At 35.4% G+C, this 20,409-nt stretch overlaps 1 protein-coding gene across 8 annotated transcripts in view; it reads left to right on the plus strand.

The window, feature by feature from the left end:
- Positions 1-20,409, plus strand: part of LOC117324084 (kinesin-like protein KIF28P) — a 67,991-nt gene that overhangs the window by 40,469 nt on the left and 7,113 nt on the right. For 2 of the 8 annotated variants that reach the window (XM_033879716.1, XM_033879715.1), the window contains 16 exons: positions 133-200; positions 1,525-1,661; positions 3,619-3,627; positions 6,044-6,125; positions 6,784-6,917; positions 7,420-7,480; positions 7,878-8,004; positions 8,184-8,447; positions 8,842-8,949; positions 9,089-9,234; positions 9,631-9,894; positions 10,326-10,489; positions 15,151-15,162; positions 18,725-18,768; positions 19,240-19,278; positions 20,253-20,367. In XM_033879716.1, the coding sequence (XP_033735607.1) occupies positions 133-200; positions 1,525-1,661; positions 3,619-3,627; positions 6,044-6,125; positions 6,784-6,917; positions 7,420-7,480; positions 7,878-8,004; positions 8,184-8,447; positions 8,842-8,949; positions 9,089-9,234; positions 9,631-9,894; positions 10,326-10,489; positions 15,151-15,162; positions 18,725-18,768; positions 19,240-19,278; positions 20,253-20,367 (1,774 nt within the window). The other 6 variants (XM_033879719.1, XM_033879718.1, XM_033879717.1 and 3 more) reach the window with 6 other exon arrangements.

Raw genomic sequence — 20,409 nt, forward strand, 5'->3', positions numbered from 1 at the left:
TCAGAAGAGTGAGACATTTATCTATTTTTACAACCATTTTCTATTTCATTAAACATCTCTGTAAAATGTTTGCTGCTGCCTTTCTAAGTTTTATTGCATATTTTAAAATAAATGTGTTTTTCTGTGTTACAGATAGCGGCTCTTAGCCCAGCAGCTATAAACTATGATGAAACCCTCTCCACACTCAGATACGCAGACAGGTGTGTATTGCATAGCTAATTATCTCCACACTCAGATACGCAGACAGGTGTGTACTGTATAGCTAATTCTCAGAATGTGCCTGCCCGTGTAACAAGGGAGATCAATACTGCTATCTCAACTTAAAAATCCAACAAAACACTGGTTAAATACAGGTCAGTCATTTAGATAAATAAGTGGCCAGTGCATTTTTTCCTGGTCCCTATAATCTGACTGGAATTGTTGATTTTTAAGTTTGAACCTCTTCAGTTTGATTTACAAATCAATATCTTGATAACTTGATACTTGAATAACTTGAACTTTATTATATTTAAGATACAGCCAAAACTTATCAACCCACTGTGACTTCCTGTCTTACTGACCTTTTCAGAGTCCCCCTGATGATTTTCACAACCATCTCGTAACCGTATTGAATGAATCCTTGTGTAATGCAATCAACTACTTTGATTTTGCATACCAATTTTACCCTAATGAACACCTGTTGAGGGAAATAAAGCATGTTCCTCAGGTTGTGTAATGAAATATAAGACACACAACTAATCTGTTATAACATTTTTGTTATCAAATCACTCTTTATCCGTGTTCTGTGGCTGTCTGTTCATGTGTTCATATGTTCTTAAAAAGTCCTTGTTATTGTTTCTTCTGGCGAAGTACTGGAGGGATATTTCTCAAACTGCATATGTTGGTTCAACGTCAGTCAGCAGTTTTGCGGATTCAATTTTGAGTCTGATCCAGAAATAATATGGCTGATGTCAGCCATCTTTTATTTTAACAGCTGAAGTTTGTTATCTCAATTTCTTGAGAAGTAGTCATATGACTTTTCTCAAAATGTATATGTAACCCTTTGGTCCTTAACTGTGCCCATTCAATGTTGAGTCTGACAAAATGGCCAATGGGCTGCCATCTTTGATTTAGACTGTTGAAGTTCGATATCACAATTTCTTGAGAAATACTCAGTAATCATTAATGTAGAGACGAGATCATAGAGGAAAATCATTATCTTTCAATGGTGGGCACCAAGGTCCCTCTGAGATCTCTTGTTGAAACATGAATGACAAGAGTTTGCCCCTGGGCCCTTAATGTGTCTTTCCTATCTTTTAGAGAAAAAATGGTTCTCCATACCATAATGAATTTCGTTTGGTGATTATGGAGATATGTAGGACAAGGTCAGGGCCCTTAATGACTTGTCAAATGGTGGATATCTGAACAGTCAAATTTGTTGATGATTGTAAACAAAGTTTTGAATCTAACGATTCTCCAGTTATCACAGTTCAGATCCTTAATAGAAGTATGTATTACTATATAAAGGGCACAATGCTGTTGTAGGGCCAAACGAATCCAGAATAAGGCTGTGGTGAATGAGAGCCCCACAGAGAGACTGATCCGTGAACTGAAGGAGGAGAATGCCAAACTCTTGTCCATGTTGTCTAAAGGTGGTCGTGGAGGACCAGACTCCTCAGAAGGTAGGTCTCATTGTAAAAATAGGTGTAACACCATGTAGGAACATAGGCATTCTTTGTCTTCATGGCAGATTTAACCAATTTAGATTTGGCAATTAACACTTCAAAAAAAAAAAAAAAAATGATCATTCAAAATGTTGTTTTTTTTTTAATGGCAAAAAATTGTTAGAATAGAGTCTGATTGATTTTAAAGGAATGGTCTCATTCAAATTTTTCATAATTTAATTATTTACTACTTCCACAAAAATTCTCTATTTATCATCTTTTCATTCCTTGAATGGTCCTCGGATGTAACTGTGATTGATATCATTATATGCTTGTTGGCTAATTTCATGAAACACAAGTCTGATATTCGTTACCATCAAGTTACCAGTCAAGAGGACAAGTATGCAGACTTTGAAAAAGCTGGTGATTTTTTGTTCTGCATGACTATCGACATTGACGAATCTGTAAATATGTTGAAGTGTAAACATGGAATGTGCTTGATACCTGATGTTGTGTAGACACCATGTACGACAGAAAACATGTCCGTAAAACTACAATATTTTGTCATGTGATAAAGCATGCCTCCTTATCATTGTTATGACTTTGTGTTTTCTGGCTAAGTTCCATTATTGTGGTGTATTTACCTTGAATTCACTAAAACTACATTTTTGTTCATGTATATCAATGTCTACCAGTAAAATTCAGTTGATGTTGAAGTCCCAATACTTGAGCAAATTTCTAGTTATACTACTTCAGCAAGTATCTTGGTATGGTACTTCAGCAAGTATATATAATAGAGTTGAAGTTTTGATAACTGTTCTTCAACAATTTAGTAAGGGTTTGGCAGTTGGGATGATGTAATTCTGTGCTGCAAACTTTACTACTTATAATGATGATTTATTTGGATAGATTATCACTCTTAGATAAGAAGCTTATTGCGGACACTTAGAGAGATCGTCATGCGTCAGTGTCAGCACACTTTAGTTATCTGGACTTTTTTCACTACTATTTGCCACGTCAGTTTGTAACTTGGTTCATGGCTTTATCATTATAAATTACAGATCAAAATCAAATCCTGTGTCATTATTCTAGATTGCTGGAGTTATGGCCCTTTGCATATAGGAAATTCTCATAATAAACTGTTTTCCAGACGTTTGTTTTGCTACCACTTACCACATCAATTTGGTACTTGGTATGTGGCTTTATTTTCATGGATTACAGTGTTTTCATGGATTATTCCCCCACCAAGAAATAAATGGGGAAGAAGGGGGCATATAGTGTTACTCGTGTCAGTCCCTTCGTGTCTCATCGCGCCCTGTTTGCCCAGTCATGATGCAATGTAACTAGCTAATCTCAGGAACTACTGGTTTCGGGATGTAAGGTGGAAGCAGGGCATTTATGTCTTACAGACATTTTCTAGTTTTCTGGAGTTATGGCCCATTGCACACAATACTAAAGTATCTCATGCACTCCACTATCCCCTTATGATCTCCGATGTTGTATGGACGTTCAGCTCCATTAACCAAACAGCAACAGAAAGCATGTGTTTTTTTATATGGTTACCATAACATTTCCAAAATAAAACACGTTTTATTTAAGTGGGCGCAGACAACACATCCACTTTTGTGGAATTCTAATGTTCACGTGTGTTGTAGAATAAATTGGTTGTCAGTATTCAAATAAGGGGACATCCTTTTATTGCAGTGATATCATCATCAACAATTACCTCTGGAGTAAATTGTAAAACAGCTCAGCTCACACATAACAATACTTAGATCTCATTAGTGATCTGTAGATTTCGTATAGAATTTCTACATAGTGATTTGTAATGGAATATATCATTATATCTCACTAAAGAGCCAATTAGAGCCACTAATTGTCATAGATGATATTGACTAGAAGGTGATATCACTACCTTATGTATAATACTGATGTGTGTGTATGTATCTGTATACTGATGCTTGTTTTGTTGTAGGTCGGAGAGGTATGTTACTGAGAGACCATTACATGTTAATCACATCTCTCCACTGTTAATCACCTGGGACCAGTGTTCAGAGCTTAATTAGCTTTTCAAAAATTCCAATCTATTTCAAATCTTGTCAATTTTTTTTCATTTGCTACCAGGAATTCAATAGAATCGCCTGAGAACATAATGACAATCATAAAACTGAAGATATCTTGTTTTGATATAATTTTCAAAATTTGTGAGATATTGTCTTAAACTGCAAAATATTTACATATTTAGGATCCATGCAGTCCAAAGCATTGTCAGAATTTTTACTTTTAAATCTATTTAACTTCATGTATGTCTTCAGACTGCCCTGATGAATAATATGTTTATCAGTGGTGTTTATAAATATCTGTATCTGAAAACAAGGAATGAATGTTGAAAGGCTAATCAAGCTTTAAGCAACAGGGACCTGGACTGTAGATTTTGTTTTAGCTTACTTGCAATAAGCCCAAAGAAGGAGGTTAAATATCTTTTAATGTCTGATCCAAGACATATATAAGCATTTTTTGTATCTCTAGGTGTGCAAAAATGGGATGGCTTAATGATCTTGTACATGGGCTTATTACATGTAATCTACAGTATTCTTTGATTGATGCTGTCAGTAACAAACTGGACAGATGTCACCTGTTGATTCACACAGGCGCTATACTCACCCTAAAATCATAATGTGGACAAGGTTGTCTCCCCTTGAATGGTATTGAGGTTTACAGTTAAGTGAGTTTGTGTGGATTTATTACCAAAATACATTTCTGCTGTGTTATAGATATTAGTTAATTGGTTAAGTATGATAGCTGTGAGTGATTCTTTTTCGTAGTTTTATAACTAAAAAAGGCCCAATTTCTAATTCCTATATAAAAATAGGTACTATTTTTTCTCCCCTCACCTGTGTAAAAACCTTGTGACATGCATTACAGTTCAGCAACCATAGTCTATGTATGGTCATGTTTTCTTTTAAACACTCTTATTCCAGAACACCTGAAAAAAGCCTGTCTGAATTTAGTAAAACATCCATGGGTGAAAGCGACAAACATTCAATATTTAAATATTTGGACACATGTTTTAAGGAACAGGGGTTATGAAATTGTGAAACAAATTGTCATATACTTTCTTCTGGTTTAAGTTTTTTGTTTATTAATGATTTGTATTTTATGGTACAAAATCACTGTTTTCTTGAGGAAGAGTACTTTGGCTACAAAGTTGAGATAACAAGAGTTCCTGATCAGTGAAAAAGTAGTGTGAGAAACCAACCAATTGATACTGTACTAGTTAGATACGATGTGTGGTGATACTGTACTAGTTTGATACCATGTGTGGTGTTATTGATACGATGTGTGGTGTTATTTCCCTGTGATATCCAAATATGTATTGTTATATAACTAGATATCTGGAAGTACCCTGCTAGTAATTAGTGATACTATTCTTGCTCTCGAGTCATTTTTCTTCTTAGTACTGATATCATTTTTCATCACTTTAACAGACATTAAGAATTTCCCAAATAGTTGACATTTAATATATCTTTCCTGTATTATCTGGTCTCTCACACTCAAGGTCATTTCAAGGTGGTTGGTGTCTGATATATAATACTTTGAGAAAGACTTTCATCTTTCTCTTCTCACTGAATGCTCTCACTGTCACTCATGTGTCCCGCATAAAATTTCTCAGTGTAGCTGGCCAATATTGGAGTGTTTTACTAAGAAAAATGTTTTGAAGTTTTTTCACCTGGTAACTTAGAGAACAGCTGACATGTTATTTGTTTTTTAAAATATTTTATAAGTTAACAATAAAGCAAACTAATTTTTTTTTTTTCTCAGTTTTTTAATCAGTCATGCTGGTATCTATTTTCCCTAAAGAGAATCTTGTACATCAAATAATCAAATGAATTTTTTCAGAATTGATTTGTTATTTCATGAATTCTACACAGAGATACACTTGAAGTATAGCACACTATTTGTTATTTTTGAACATATTTGAATTTTTCATTTAACTTAAAAATTCACATACCGGGTAATCTTTCAGCATTGAATTATGAAGTTCCAAAATATAGGAATCCTCCAAAAATGCATTTACTTTCCAGATATAGACAAAGACAACAGAAGGATTATCAAAGTACACAGCAAAATATACTTATACATATATTGATATAATTTTTGTCATATGACATAGTGTTGTACAGATGATCGATACATCAGATGTTCCAACCTTTTAAAACAAATTGAGAGACACAATAAAGGCAATATGACTGCACCAAAGTTAATGGTGAATTATTTTTGTCTTTATTTTTTTAGGTTAGATTTTTGCATGCTAATAAAGAACACATATTGCTTCTTTAATGTCTTTAACCTTGATGTTCAGAATTGCAGTCTAAGTGTCTTATTTTCATTTGGAACAGAACTACAGAGGATGTTACAGGAAAATGAACGCCGTATGAATGATATGAACCTGTCATGGGAACAACGACTTGAACAAGCAAGGTCTTTATTTGTCTTAGAGTGCATTGGTTATTTAACTAAAACTGTAATTAGTTGGAAAGTCTAATTGATAAATTAAGCTGAAGTATCATTCTAGTAATTTCTGGATCACTAAACAGAATCTATAACTCAATCCACAAATAGAAACAAATAAATGTTACTGTATTCAACCTAATAAGCACCACTTCCCTTTTCAGAAACATGTCCATCCTTGATACGTCCTCCACTACTTCACCTGAAAATTGTTTGTCTGATTCATATATCCTACCTGATCACCACAATTTACCAACTTACTTGGATAAATATTAATTATGATTTCTTTTGAAAATTTTGATATGTTTTGTAAATATTTTCATTTTTCCAAACTGCAAATTGCTGAGAAATCATGATGCTCATTAGGTTAATTATGGTAACGCAGATCCTGCAAGGTCAATGTCAGAGAAATAAGTCATTTACCTAAAATGAGGGTTTTCTATATATGTGCATTTTGACTTTTTAATCTATTCGTATAAATTTTACCATGCTTAATTATGGCCGGGTACATGTTTATCTCCAGGTACCAACTGGGAATGCACAGGGTCTACTGGATAACAGAAGAAGAAATATGTTTATTTTGATTAAAACTATTAAGTTGTCTTTTGTTTGTGCTTGGTAACAACAGGAAGGAATGGCAGAAATCAGTCAGTGTTGGAGATGATCAGAAAAGTCTGGAAGAATTTCAACACAAACCTTACATAACCAATATAAATGAGGATCCCCAGCTCTCTGGCATAATCAAACACTGCTTCAACAAAGGTATTACACCAATATAATATATTTCTAAAACATTTCAGATACTGCTTCAACGAAGTGCTTCAACAAAGTCATTAAGCAATATGATATATTTCTATAAAGTTTCAAATACTGCTTCAACAAAGTGCTTCAAACGTAATACACCAATATAATATATTTCTATATGATTACAAATACTGCTTCAACAAAGTGCTTCAACAAAGATATTACACCAATATAATATATTTCTATAACATTTACAAATACTGCTTCAACAAAGTGCTTCAACAAAGGTATTACACCAATATAATATATTTCTATAACATTTCAAACACTGCTTCAACAAAGTGCATCAACAAAGATATTACACCAATATATATTTTTACAAAATTTCAATCATTGCTTCAACAGTAGATCATCATACAGCAAATCCACAAGTAAAGTAGAATATTATACAGCAAATCACAAATAAGTTCATGTTACATATTTGATAGAACTGTAATATTTTGTTTCTTTTGATTTTAAGGAAAGACAGTTATTGGAAAGACGAAAACAGGTGATGTCAATGTTCAGCTTCGAGGTCTGGGGTAAGGTTCAGAGCATTGGAATAATTCTCACGTGTTCAGACTTGTCTTATTTAATAGTTCTCATCTGATGGTTTGTTCAAAGGAAAGAAAACCACATTATTGATTCATCTATGATTTTCACTGTGATAGTTTGTCTAGATTAGAGAGAGAACTATTTTTTCCTTTATTGGTATTCCTAGGTGATGACAAACGTCTTCAGTGTTAGGGAGTATGATAAACTCCTTAATAGTTAACACACAAATTAACACAGTAATCATTGGTAGTAATCATTACTGGTAGATGTTCTCCAGTCAAAGGTTTTGTTAAGATTATTTATAGCTCGTCTATGACATTACAAGTTGATAATTTACTTGATTATGCTGACTGTAGATTACAGTAGATTTTTTTGTTTATACAGTATACAGCCGAGACATGCCATCATTCATCACACTGGCAGTAAGGTATATATTGAACCTGCAGAGAAATCAGCGCTGGTGTTTGCATCCGGTCACAGGGTCAGGGAAAAGTTTTGTCTCTCTCATTTGGTAAGTTCTTCTTATTCCAAAACATTCCAACAAAGATTAATATCATCTTTAATTCTGAATCTGGTTGACAGATTTTTTATACTGAAACAGATTTTAAACTGAAGCTTAAGAAAAATTCCATCTTTACTTTCTGGATTATCGCGTATAGGTCACTATTCATGTAACTGGTATTCTTACAGGACCGTATCCGCCTTGGCTCCTCCTGTCTGTTTTTATATATCGGCCTACCTGAACAGCGTACCCCTAGTGACCAAACAGACCAATACAACTATGACTACTTCATGATGGAACTGGCAGAGCATGAGGGAGTTACAGTAGACCTACAGACTCCCCGTGGTACTGAGGCTGTCGATGAGGCATCCTCCGAGCGTGCCTTCCAGGAATATGTAAGGCTAATGCCACTTATATCTGAAGCCAATGCCATCAGTGAGGAGTTATCGAAGGTAAGGGAGATAACTTTTTTTGTTTAGGAAAGTAAAGGGAGATAACTTTTGTCTGTTTAGGGTGTTCAGGGGAGATAGCTGTTGCCTGTTTAGGTTGGTAAGGGGAGATAACTTTTCTAATCAAGGCGAGATAATTATAAGTCATGTCTATATTTTGGGTACTACCCATACATTTCAATATTAAAATGAAACCAGTCAAAAGGTAGGAAGCCAAGTAAATGCATTGTAGTGAAGTGGTTTTCATATCATGTTTTCTAACTGAAGAGAAAATAATTATGTTTTAGTATGAATTAAATTTGTGTTTATTTTTGTTGTGATTGTACATGTCAGGGTGATTATGTATTTTAGTATGGTTGTATAATATTGGTAATTAGAGTAAGACTGTTTGTTTCAGACTGTCCATTTTGATGCAGAAATTAAAAGTGATGCCAGTCATGACCCCATGGGTAAAGCGACAGGTCGGGAAGTCATTGTTAGAGTAACAGATACAAAGACAAAGAAGGTATGAAACAAAATCAGTACACTGGCACTGTCAGACTGAAATAAGTAGAGTCTTGGGTAAATGCCAGTTTTAATTGAGTTAATGATGCTACATTGGCATTACAATCATGTTGTAAAAAAGTTTTGACATTTGTGCTCAGATTTGGATGTGGCCCCACGACAAGTTCCTCCACAGGAAAGACTTGATGGATGAACTGTACAGCCAGTTTATGGAGGATAGCTCTCTCCATGTAGCCAAAGAGAAAGACCCTTTCTGGGACCCTGTGGAGGACATCTTCCTTGGAAGGTAGAAAACTTTATATCAGCTCATGAAAATTTACTTTAAGTTCATATAATGCAAATCAAGACTATTTTCCAGAAAGGTTCTTTTTCATATGCTGTAACACCTTGTGATGCTACCATTTGTACAGTGATGTTTTGCATTATAATTTGGTTCGGTGGTATATAGACGTGTAAAAATGATGGAGAGAACCAAAGGAAAAGGCAACTAAAATTGCTCACAGAAAGAATTAACAATACTAAACTGATCACTCAAGCATTTCACAGAATTAACAATACTTAACTGATCACTCAAGTGTTTCACAGAATTAACAATACTAAACTGATCACTCGAGCGGTTCACAGAAAGTTTGTCTCACATCTGTAGTTTGATCACCACCTTATTGACATTGTCTGTTTACAGCTGCCATATTCTGCTACAAAGTCTGTCATACGGCCTGGAAGTTGACGAGCATTTTACCCTCCACAACTACCATGGGAAGGAAGAGGCAGTCATGCATGTCCAGCTGCTGCCATGCAATGCTAAAGGCCAGCTTCTTAGTGAGGACGACAACATTTACGAACCTGCAGAATTACTTGGCCAGCCATTCCACCTGTCTTTGATCCTCAACCAGTACATGGGTGTACGCTGGAACAAGGAGGACAAAAGTAGAGGTGTCTACTGCAGGTAACACAACTCAGATCGCTGGCTGTTTTTTTTTTTTTTTTTCCAATTCGGGTATTATTTGTTTTATTGAATCTATAGTTAATAATCTTTCTAACATTTCATGGCTACAATTTTTTTTCTTTTATAAATTAAATAATTTTTGTCTCTTTTAAATTTCACCTGTATAGGAATGATGTAAATACCCTGTGTTGATATGTTTTAGTGCAGCAGGGCTTGCCTTCAGGAATGTTGCAAACTTAATATTCTTTACTTTCACATTTACTCATAATGTTTAAGCAAGTTTGATTTCTGTAATGCATCACATCCATATAGTCAAAAGGGTATTTTTTAACATCAAACTTGTAAATATTTCACAATTTCCATAAACCCTAAAATAATTTGTTTTTGAAAATTAATGATTCAGGAATGACATGAAAATATCTGTTTCCCAGGTATAAATTCTTCGACAGCAAAGTATTGGCTACAGATACGCTGTGGGGTAAGAGTACAGCAGAGGTCAACTACAGCAAAGACTTTGTCTACAGGAAGTTCACGGAGGACTTTCTAAGATATCTCAGTACACAGTCTCTAGTGCTGGAACTCTGGGGAAAACAAGGTAACACTCGATCCTTTCTCATTCACATCCTAGCTCCCAAAACAATGATGTGGTAATATTGAGTTGTTCATTCACATCCTAGCTCCCAAAACAATGATGTGGTAATATTGAGTTGTTCATTCACATCCTAGTTCCCAAAACAATGATGTGTTAATATTGAGTTATTCATTCACATCCTAGCTCCCAAAACAATGATGTGGTAATATTGAGTTATTCATTCACATCCTAGCTCCCAAAACAATGATGTGGTAATATTGAGTTACTCAGGTTATAGAGCAAAGTCTTATGTAAATATCTTTGGGAACAGTAAATCTGAAAGAAAAAGAAATGTCTCTTCAGATCTCAAGCGCTACATATTGAATGTGTTGGGAGGAGTGGGGATCAGGCTTTAGATCATATATCTCTCAAGATATCAAGCACAGCATATTGTATTGGTGGGAAGGGATGCATGCAGGGTTCTTAGATTTTGGATGACATATCTCTCTCAAGATATTGAGCACTACATGTTGTATGGGTGGTAACATATCTCTATTGTTTTCAAGGAAAATATTATTTCACCTTTTGGGCTTTCGAAGTTGAGCTCACAACTGTACCTGAGTTATCAGATCTGCAGCACTGTTTAGGGAATATTACCTAAGAAATACTGTCCTAGCTTTCAGCCAACATTTTAGAAAACCAAATTAATGTGAAACCTACTGGTAGTTACATTATATAGTACATGATATCATATTAATCCCATTTTTAGCTCACCTGGACCGAAGGTCCGGTGAGCTATGTCATGGCGCGGCGTCCGGCGTCCGTCCGGCCGTCCGTCCGTCGTCCGTCCGTCAACATTTGCTTCAAATCGCTACTAGTCAAAAAGTTCTTATTGGATTTTTACCAAATTTGGTCAGAAACATCCTTGGCAGAAGGGGATCAGAATTTGCATAAATGGTGACTCTGACCCCCCAGGGGCCGGAGGGGCGGGCCCAATAGGGGAAATAGAGGCAATTCCTTTAAATCGCTACTAGTCATAAAGTTATGAATGGATTTTAACCCAATTTGGTCAGAGACATCCTTGGGGGAAGGGGAACAGATTTTGCATAAATGGTGGCTCTGACCCCAAAGGGGCCAAAAGGGCGGGGCCCAATAGGGGAAATCGAGGTAATTCCTTTAAATCGCTACTTGTCATAAAGTTATGAATGGATTTGAACCCAATTTGGTCAGAGACATCCTTAGGGGAAAGGGAACAGATTTTGCATAAATGGTGGCTCTGACCCCGGAGGGGCCAAAGGGGCGGAGCCCAATAGGGGAAATAGAGGTAATTCCTTTAAATCGCTACTTGTCATAAAGTTATGAATGGATTTGAACCCAATTTGGTCAGAAACATCCTTGGGGGAAGGGGAACAGATTTTGCATAAATTGTGACTGTCACATACCGGTTCGGGAATTAAATATATGTATTGTGTAAGTATGATATTTGTAACCTTTTAAATTACGCACCGATTTCTCGCGCGTAACTTTTGTATGTTACTGCGCATGCGAGGACGCGAAGGTAAGCATAGCGGGCAGCCATATTGACAGGTAGAGAGGTGAATATATCATGCGGTCATAAGGAGCGTGAAATTCAGCCACGGTAAGTTGATATGGTTTTATTTCAGGGTATGTGTCGTATATATGAACGACCGTGAGTGTTTATGTGTATAAGCTCGTGCGTGGCAAGCTATTGGTAGCACTGAGCTAACAGGTGCGCGTACGTGATATTTAGAGAGCGGTTATGTGTATTGCCATGTTTGTATAAAATAACTATTGAATGAACGTTAATTATATTGTTAGGGTATAGACTTATCGGGATTGTTATTTATATATTGTAGCTCCATTCCAATGGCCATATCATGACCATGTCCTGTCAACGATATATACATACCTATTATCTATGAGCTGACGGTGAATGTATGGAGGCCCTGAACAGCCGTATGCAGACGATTGTTTACCAAAATGGACACATGTTCGTCTTCTTATAACGCCTGGCGGTGTGGTACTACAATGACTGTTATGTCGTTGCAGGAGTTCTGATATTCTCTGACATATGTATCTGAATATTATGGAGGCCCAGCTGTGTGTTGTGGCTATATTAACTGTCTGGTCATTCATTGATTGATTTACGACCATTTCATGAGAACGTTCGACTTGACTGTACTATATGTACATGATGCTGGTGTCTATTTGTTTGGTGAAACTCTCTCCATGCGGTGCCTGATAGCTGACAGGTTATTTGGATTTCACAGACATCTATGGAACATCAGTGGGGACAACAACATGAATACACCAAGAGGTCCAGGAGGGTTATATTGACATTTTATGTGTGGGATCTACTGCGCCAGTCACCACCAGTGCTCATGAACTTTAGGGATGTTAGGTGTAAATATATTTGTGTAGTATAGCGACCAGTGTTGTGAATATATTAGTGAATCATAATATTGGAGTGAGACAACATCATTTAGAGTGAGAGAGGGACTATCATGTGTGCAAGTGTGTATTATATTGTAAAGTTGTACATTCACTTTGTAAATTGTAATAAATGTAAATATTGTAACCCTTTGTCTATTTCATTTGTTAAATATGTTGCAATCCGTCTCGGTTAGGTTACAGTGACTCTGACCCCAAAGAGGCCAAAGGGGCGGGGCCCAATAGGGGAAATAGAGGTAATTACTTTAAATTCCTACTAGTCATAAAGTTATGAATGGATTTTAACCCAATTTGGTCAGAGACATCCTTAGGGGAAGGGGAACAGATTTTGCATAAATGGTGGCTCTGACCCCGGAGGGGCCAAAGGGGCGGAGCCCAATAGGGGAAATAGAGGTAATTCCTTTAAATCGCTACTTGTCATAAAGTTATGAATGGATTTGAACCCAATTTGGTCAGAAACATCCTTGGGGGAAGGGGAACAGATTTTGCATAAATGGTGGCTCTGACCCCGGAGGGGCCAAAGGGGCGGAGCCCAATAGGGGAAATAGAGGTAATTCCTTTAAATCGCTACTTGTCATAAAGTTATGAATGGATTTGAACCCAATTTGGTCAGAAACATCCTTGGGGGAAGGGGAACAGATTTTGCATAAATTGTGACTCTGACCTCAAAGAGGCCAAAGGGGCGGGGCCCAATAGGGGAAATAGAGGTAATTCCTTTAAATTGCTACTAGTCATAAAGTTATGAATGGATTTTAACCCAATTTGGTCAGAGACATCCTTGGGGGAAGGGGAACAGATTTTGCATAAATGGTGGCTCTGACCCCCCAGGGGCCGGAGGGGCGGGCCCCAATAGGGGAAATAGAGGCAATTCCTTTAAATTGCTACTAGTCATAAAGTTATGAATGGATTTTAACCCAATTTGGTCAGAGACATCCTTAGGGGAAGGGGAACAGATTTTGCATAAATGGTGGCTCTGACCCCGGAGGGGCCAAAGGGGCAGGGCCCAATAGGGGAAATAGAGGTAATTCCTTTAAATAGCTACTAGTCATAAAGTTATGAATGGATTTGAACCCAATTTGGTCAGAGACATCCTTGGGGGGAAGGGGAACAGATTTTGCATAAATGGTGGCTCTGACCCCAAAGGGGCCAAAAGGGCGGGGCCCAATAGGGGAAATAGAGGTAATTCCTTTAAATTGCTACTAGTCATAAAGTTATGAATGGATTTTAACCCAATTTGGTCAGAGACATCCTTGGGGGAAGGGGGACAGATTTTGCATAAATGGTGGCTCTGACCCCCCAGGGGCCGGAGGGGCGGGCCCAATAGGGGAAATAGAGGCAATTCCTTTAAATCGCTACTAGTCATAAAGTTATGAATGGATTTTAACCCAATTTGGTCAGAGACATCCTTGGGGGAAGGGGAACAGATTTTGCATAAATGGTGGCTCTGACCCCAAAGGGGCCAAAAGGGCGGGGCCCAATAGGGGAAATAGAGGTAATTCCTTTAAATCGCTACTTGTCATAAAGTTATGAATGGATTTGAACCCAATTTGGTCAGAAACATCCTTGGGGGAAGGGGGAACAGATTTTGCATAAATTGTGACTCTGACCCCAAAGAGGCCAAAGGGGCGGGGCCCAATAGGGGAAATAGAGGTAATTCCTTTAAATCGCTACTAGTCATAAAGTTATGAATGGATTTGAACCCAATTTGGTCAGAAACATCCTTGGGGAAAGGGGAACAGATTTTGCATAAATGGTGACTCTGACCCCCCGAGGGGCCAAAAGGGTGGGGCCCAATAGGGGAAATCGAGGTAATTCCTTTAAATCGCTACTAGTCATAAAGTGATGAATGCATGCATGTTCTAAAAACAATTCTTGAGTTCTTTCAGACCTTAGAGAGTCAGGACTTCATTAATCTTTAAAGCAGTTCGGATTCCCTCACTATAACCATATATAGCATTGTTAGAGATTTACAAAATAACAAATTGAATATGAACATTATTTTGACATTTGGTCTAATCCAACCAGGTGAGCGATACAGGCCCCATGGGCCTCTTGTTAACAAAACAAATCATACAGGCATGCTTAATGTTACATGAATTCCCCTACTTGTTTAGGGGCGTTCTTCTAAGACTCCATGTATGATGTATATTTTGTCTAGTTAGTTGAACAAAGTGATCCCAATGATAAGATAGAAGTTTTGTTGACAACAACAGGTGGTGCTAAAGGTATGTACGTGCATGTAGATTAACAGTGCTGGAGGTGACTGATGCTGTTGCCAATGTTCATAATGACGCTTTTTAGCCAAGTGAATCAAAACCATTTCTGATGCTTTTTGCCTTATTTTTATCACAACTACATGTAAATGCTATTAGTATTACATTTTTGCTGTGTCATTTAAATAAATGCTGGTTTATGTTTTATACAATATATTCTATGGACTTTTAAGCTTAGTTAGGCAAGTACCAGTACCAAGCTTTCAGCATGACCATAAGTAGTTATAACATGGTGCCATGTAAACTGCGCAAATTACACAAGTTTTTACGGTACATATAAAAGCTTGCTATTGCATCTAGATAAATGCTGTTTTATTTTTTATATGTTCTATGGAATTTGAAGCTTAGTTAGGCATTTACCAGTACCAAGCTTTCAGCATGATCATATGTAGTTATAATATGGTGCTGTGTTCTCTGGTGTTAGTTGTATATTATTTATAAAGGTTGTTTTTTTTAAACAATGTTTATTGTTCACAGGAAATATTGGTGATTTGGAACTATAACTATACAAGTTTTATAAACTGTTAGTAATTGAAATATTGGATTTGATGGCTAGCCTGTACCAGGATTTTTAACTTCTTAATTCTCTGCTGATATTTCAGGGAGGGCTTTAAGATATATCATTCCATGCAACATATTGTCTGAAGCATGCTTGTTGTATCTAAAACAGTGAGAAATATTTCATTTTCTCAGCTGTGTGATAAGAACAGCTACATTTTTGTGTATCTTTGTGACCCAGAATCAATTAATGTAACAATTTATACATATGCCACATTATATATAATCTTAATTATACTGTCATCTTTACACACCAAAAGGTTTGTGTAGTAAAATCTGATACTGTATAATATCAAATATTGGTGGGGAGTTCTGTTGATAGTGAAATCTGATGCTGTGTTATATCAATTATTGGTGGGGAGTTCTGTTAATAGAAAAATCTGATACTGTATAATATCAAATATTGGTGTGGAGTTCTGTTAATAATAAAATCTGATACTGTATAACATCAAATATTGGCGGGGAGTTCTGTTTATAGTAAACTCTGATGCTGTGTTATATCAAATATTGGTGGGGAGTTCTGTTTATAGTAAAATCTGATACTGTATGAAATCAAATATTGGTGGGGAGTTCTGTTAATAGTGAAATCTGATACTGTATGATATCAAATATTGGTGGGGAGTTCTGTTAATAGCAAAATTTGATACTGTATGATATCAATTATTGGTGGGGAGTTCTGTTAATAGAAAAATCTGATACTGTATAATATCAAATATTGGTGTGGAGTTCCGTTAATAATAAAATCTGATACTGTATAACATCAAATATTGGTGGGGAGTTCTGTTTATAGTAAACTCTGATGCTGTATAATATCAAATATTGGTGGGGAGTTCTGTTTATAGTGAAATCTGATACTGTATGAAATCAAATATTGGTGGGGAGTTCTGTTTATAGTAAAATCTGATACTGTATGATATCAAATATTGGTGGGGAGTTCTGTTTATAGTAAAATATGATACTGTATGAAATCAAATATTGGTGGGGAGTTTTGTTTATAGTAAAATCTGATACTGTTTGATATCAAATATTGGTGGGGAGTTCTGTTTATAGTAAACTCTGATACTGTATGATATTAATTATTGATGGGGAGTTCTGTTTATAGTAAAATATGATACTGTATGAAATCAAATATTGGTGGGGAGTTCTGTTTATAGTAAAATCTGATACTGTATGATATCAAATATTGGTGGGGAGTTCTGTTTATAGTAAAATCTGATACTGTATGATATCAATTATTGGTGGGGAGTTCTGTTTATAGTAAACTCTGATGCTGTATAACATCAAATATTGGTGGGGAGTTCTGTTAATAGTAAAATATGATACTGTATGAAATCAAATATTGGTGGGGAGTTCTGTTTATAGTAAAATCTGATACTGTATGATATCAAATATTGGTGGGGAGTTCTGTTTATAGTAAAATATGATACTGTATGAAATTAAATATTGGTGGGGAGTTCTGTTTATAGTGAAATCTGACACTGTATGATATCAAATATTGGGGGGAGTTCTGTTTATAGTAAAATCTGATACTGTATGAAATCAAATATTGGTGGGGAGTTCTGTTTATAGTAAAATCTGATACTGTATGATATCAAATATTGGTGGGGAGTTCTGTTTATAGTAAACTCTGATGCTGTATAACATCAAATATTGGTGGGGAGTTCTGTTTATAGTGAAATCTGACACTGTATGATATCAAATATTGGTGGGGAGTTCTGTTTATAGTAAAATCTGATACTGTATGATATCAAATATTGGTGGGGAGTTCTGTTAATAGAAAAATCTGATACTGTATAATATCAAATATTGGTGTGGAGTTCCGTTAATAATAAAATCTGATACTGTATAACATCAAATATTGGTGGGGAGTTCTGTTTATAGTGAAATCTGATACTGTATGAAATCAAATATTGGTGGGGAGTTCTGTTTATAGTAAAATCTGATACTGTATGATATCAAATATTGGTGGGGAGTTCTGTTTATAGTGAAATCTGATGCTGTATGATATCAAATATTGGTGGGGAGTTCTGTTTATAGTGAAATCTGATACTGTGTGATATCAATTATTGGTGGGGAGTTCTGTTAATAATATCAAATCTGATACTGTATAATATCAAATATTGGTGGGGAGTTCTGTTAATAATATCAAATCTGATACTGTATGATATCAATTATTGGTGGGGAGTTCTGTTTATAGTGAAATCTGATACTGTGTGATATCAAATATTGATGGGGAGTTCTGTTTATAGTAAAATATGATACTGTATGAAATCAAATATTGGTGGGGAGTTCTGTTTATAGTGAAATCTGATACTGTGTTATATCAATTATTGGTGGGGAGTTCTGTTTATAGTAAACTCTGATGCTGTATAATATCAAATATTGGTGGGGAGTTCTGTTAATAATATCAAATCTGATACTGTATGATATCAATTATTGGTGGGGAGTTCTGTTTATAGTGAAATCTGATGCTGTGTGATATCAAATATTGGTGGGGAGTTCTGTTTATAGTAAAATATGATACTGTATGATATCAAATATTGGTGGGGAGTTCTGTTTATAGTAAAATATGATACTGTGTGATATCAAATATTGGTGGGGAGTTCTGTTTATAGTAAACTTTGATGCTGTATAATATCAATTATTGGTGGGGAGTTCTGTTTATAGTGAAATCTGATGCTGTATAATGTCAAATATTTGTGAGAAGTTCTGTTTATAATGCTTTTCAGCTATTCAGGTAATTTTGTGGTAAAATGTTTATACACATCATGGACATTTCAAATTTTGCAATGTACTGAAATAACTCTGTTTTCCCAATTTCAGTTGCCATTACAAAAAATCAACACAAATTTTGAAAGTACTACCATAGATGAAGGCTCCATAAAAATCACTGCTGAAATAAAACTAGATATGTTGTTAATTATAGTTTCACAAGTTGTTGCTGTTTTTACTTCAGTTGAGAGCGCCACAGAGCAGACCAATGGCTACACCAATGGAAATGTAAGTGTTGGTGCTGTGTGTTCTATGGTGGAACACTAACATTTTTCCTGTTAAGGTTGCTTTCTTTTCTTTTAAAGCTTTACATGTCCATCTTGTCAGAATCTTTTGATTAAAAATGAGATATTTTTGAGTGCAGAAAAATAGAGGAAAAGGGCAATAAAAAAAAACATATAAAAGAAGAAATGTCATAATGGTTAACTCTAGATTTTCATTATGCCTAAAATAACTGAAAAACTGCAGGGAATTGAAGTCAGATTAAAGAAAACTACTAAGTAACACAAAACACAAAAGTGTAGATATGTCTTTGCAGATGAATTAAGCAAAATGTGGAACTAGACTGGTTAAGAAGATTGTAATTGAAGTATCTCAGAATACCAACTGACCCAACACTTTTGCAATGTCTTTGAGAGGTTTTGTGTGCTGTCACTGTTTGTGTTTTCCTTACTAACTGGGTTACCTCCCTTCCTGCAGGCAGAAGTGGATAATGACATGTTGAAGATGACACACCAGGTGAGCACCTGGTCACACCTGATAGGTTAACACTTAGTAACACATCTGATCGGCTGATTTTCACTCTGATTAATTTTTCAGCTTTTTAACATATAAGCTAAAAAAGTGCTTTTCTACAAGTAAAGTGTCTGACTTTGTGAGAGAAAATAAGCAGGCCTTACAGGTGTGTTAACGAAAATAAGCAGGCCTTACAGGTGTGTTAACGAAAATAAGCAGGCCTTACAGGTGTGCTAATGAAAATAAGCAGGCCTTACAGGTGTGCTAACGAAAATAAGCAGGCCTTACAGGTGTGCTAACTCCTTTTGAATTTTATTATTTGATTGCTATCCTGGATTGAATAAGGACACATTTTAAATTGAAGATTCAAAAGTTTGAAAATATTTAACGAGTCTGAAAATTTTGTAAGTGAAATTGATATTTGGACATAACAAGAATATGCTCAAATTTATTTGAATTTAAATACTAGTTGATGCATGTTAATTTGATAATTTTGTATCATCTTGTGTTAATATGTTGATAATGAAGAGCCACTGCAAAAATAACAAGTGAAATTAATTTATATTTTTGTGATGGAATCTTATTAAAAGTTAATTTAATGGTAACAACTAAATATGATAAAAAATAACAATGTAGTATTTGTTGAATTTCTTTTTTGAAAGGAAAAAAAGTAATGTGAAAATAATTCAATATCAAACATATTCACAGAAAAAAAATGAAACTTGAAATATTAAATTGGTAATGTATGTATCATTTGATCATGAATTTTGAATTGAAGACCGTGATTGATTTATACTGTGTGTACAATATGACCAATTGAAATCATCAATTAAACTCAATATTTTGAATATACTATGTACACATTTAAATTCTAATATTGCATTGTACTTGAATGTTTAAACAAGATCTTGTGTTATTTTAAAATAAAATGAACATGTGTTGTATATATTTATAGCATGTCCCTTTCTCATGATTAGGTGCAGTACTTGAAGGGGGAATGTGAGGATTTGAAAAAGGAAAACTTTAAACTAAAGAAAACTGTAGACACCCAAAAGCAAGCCTTAGAGATGAGCAAAGCTAAACCCAGAAGAGGTGAGTGTCTGTTCCCAAGGGAGTTTGATAAGATTAAGTATA

Source organism: Pecten maximus, chromosome 3 (genome assembly GCF_902652985.1).
Source record: "Pecten maximus chromosome 3, xPecMax1.1, whole genome shotgun sequence".
Taxonomy (NCBI): Eukaryota; Metazoa; Mollusca; class Bivalvia; order Pectinida; family Pectinidae; genus Pecten; species Pecten maximus.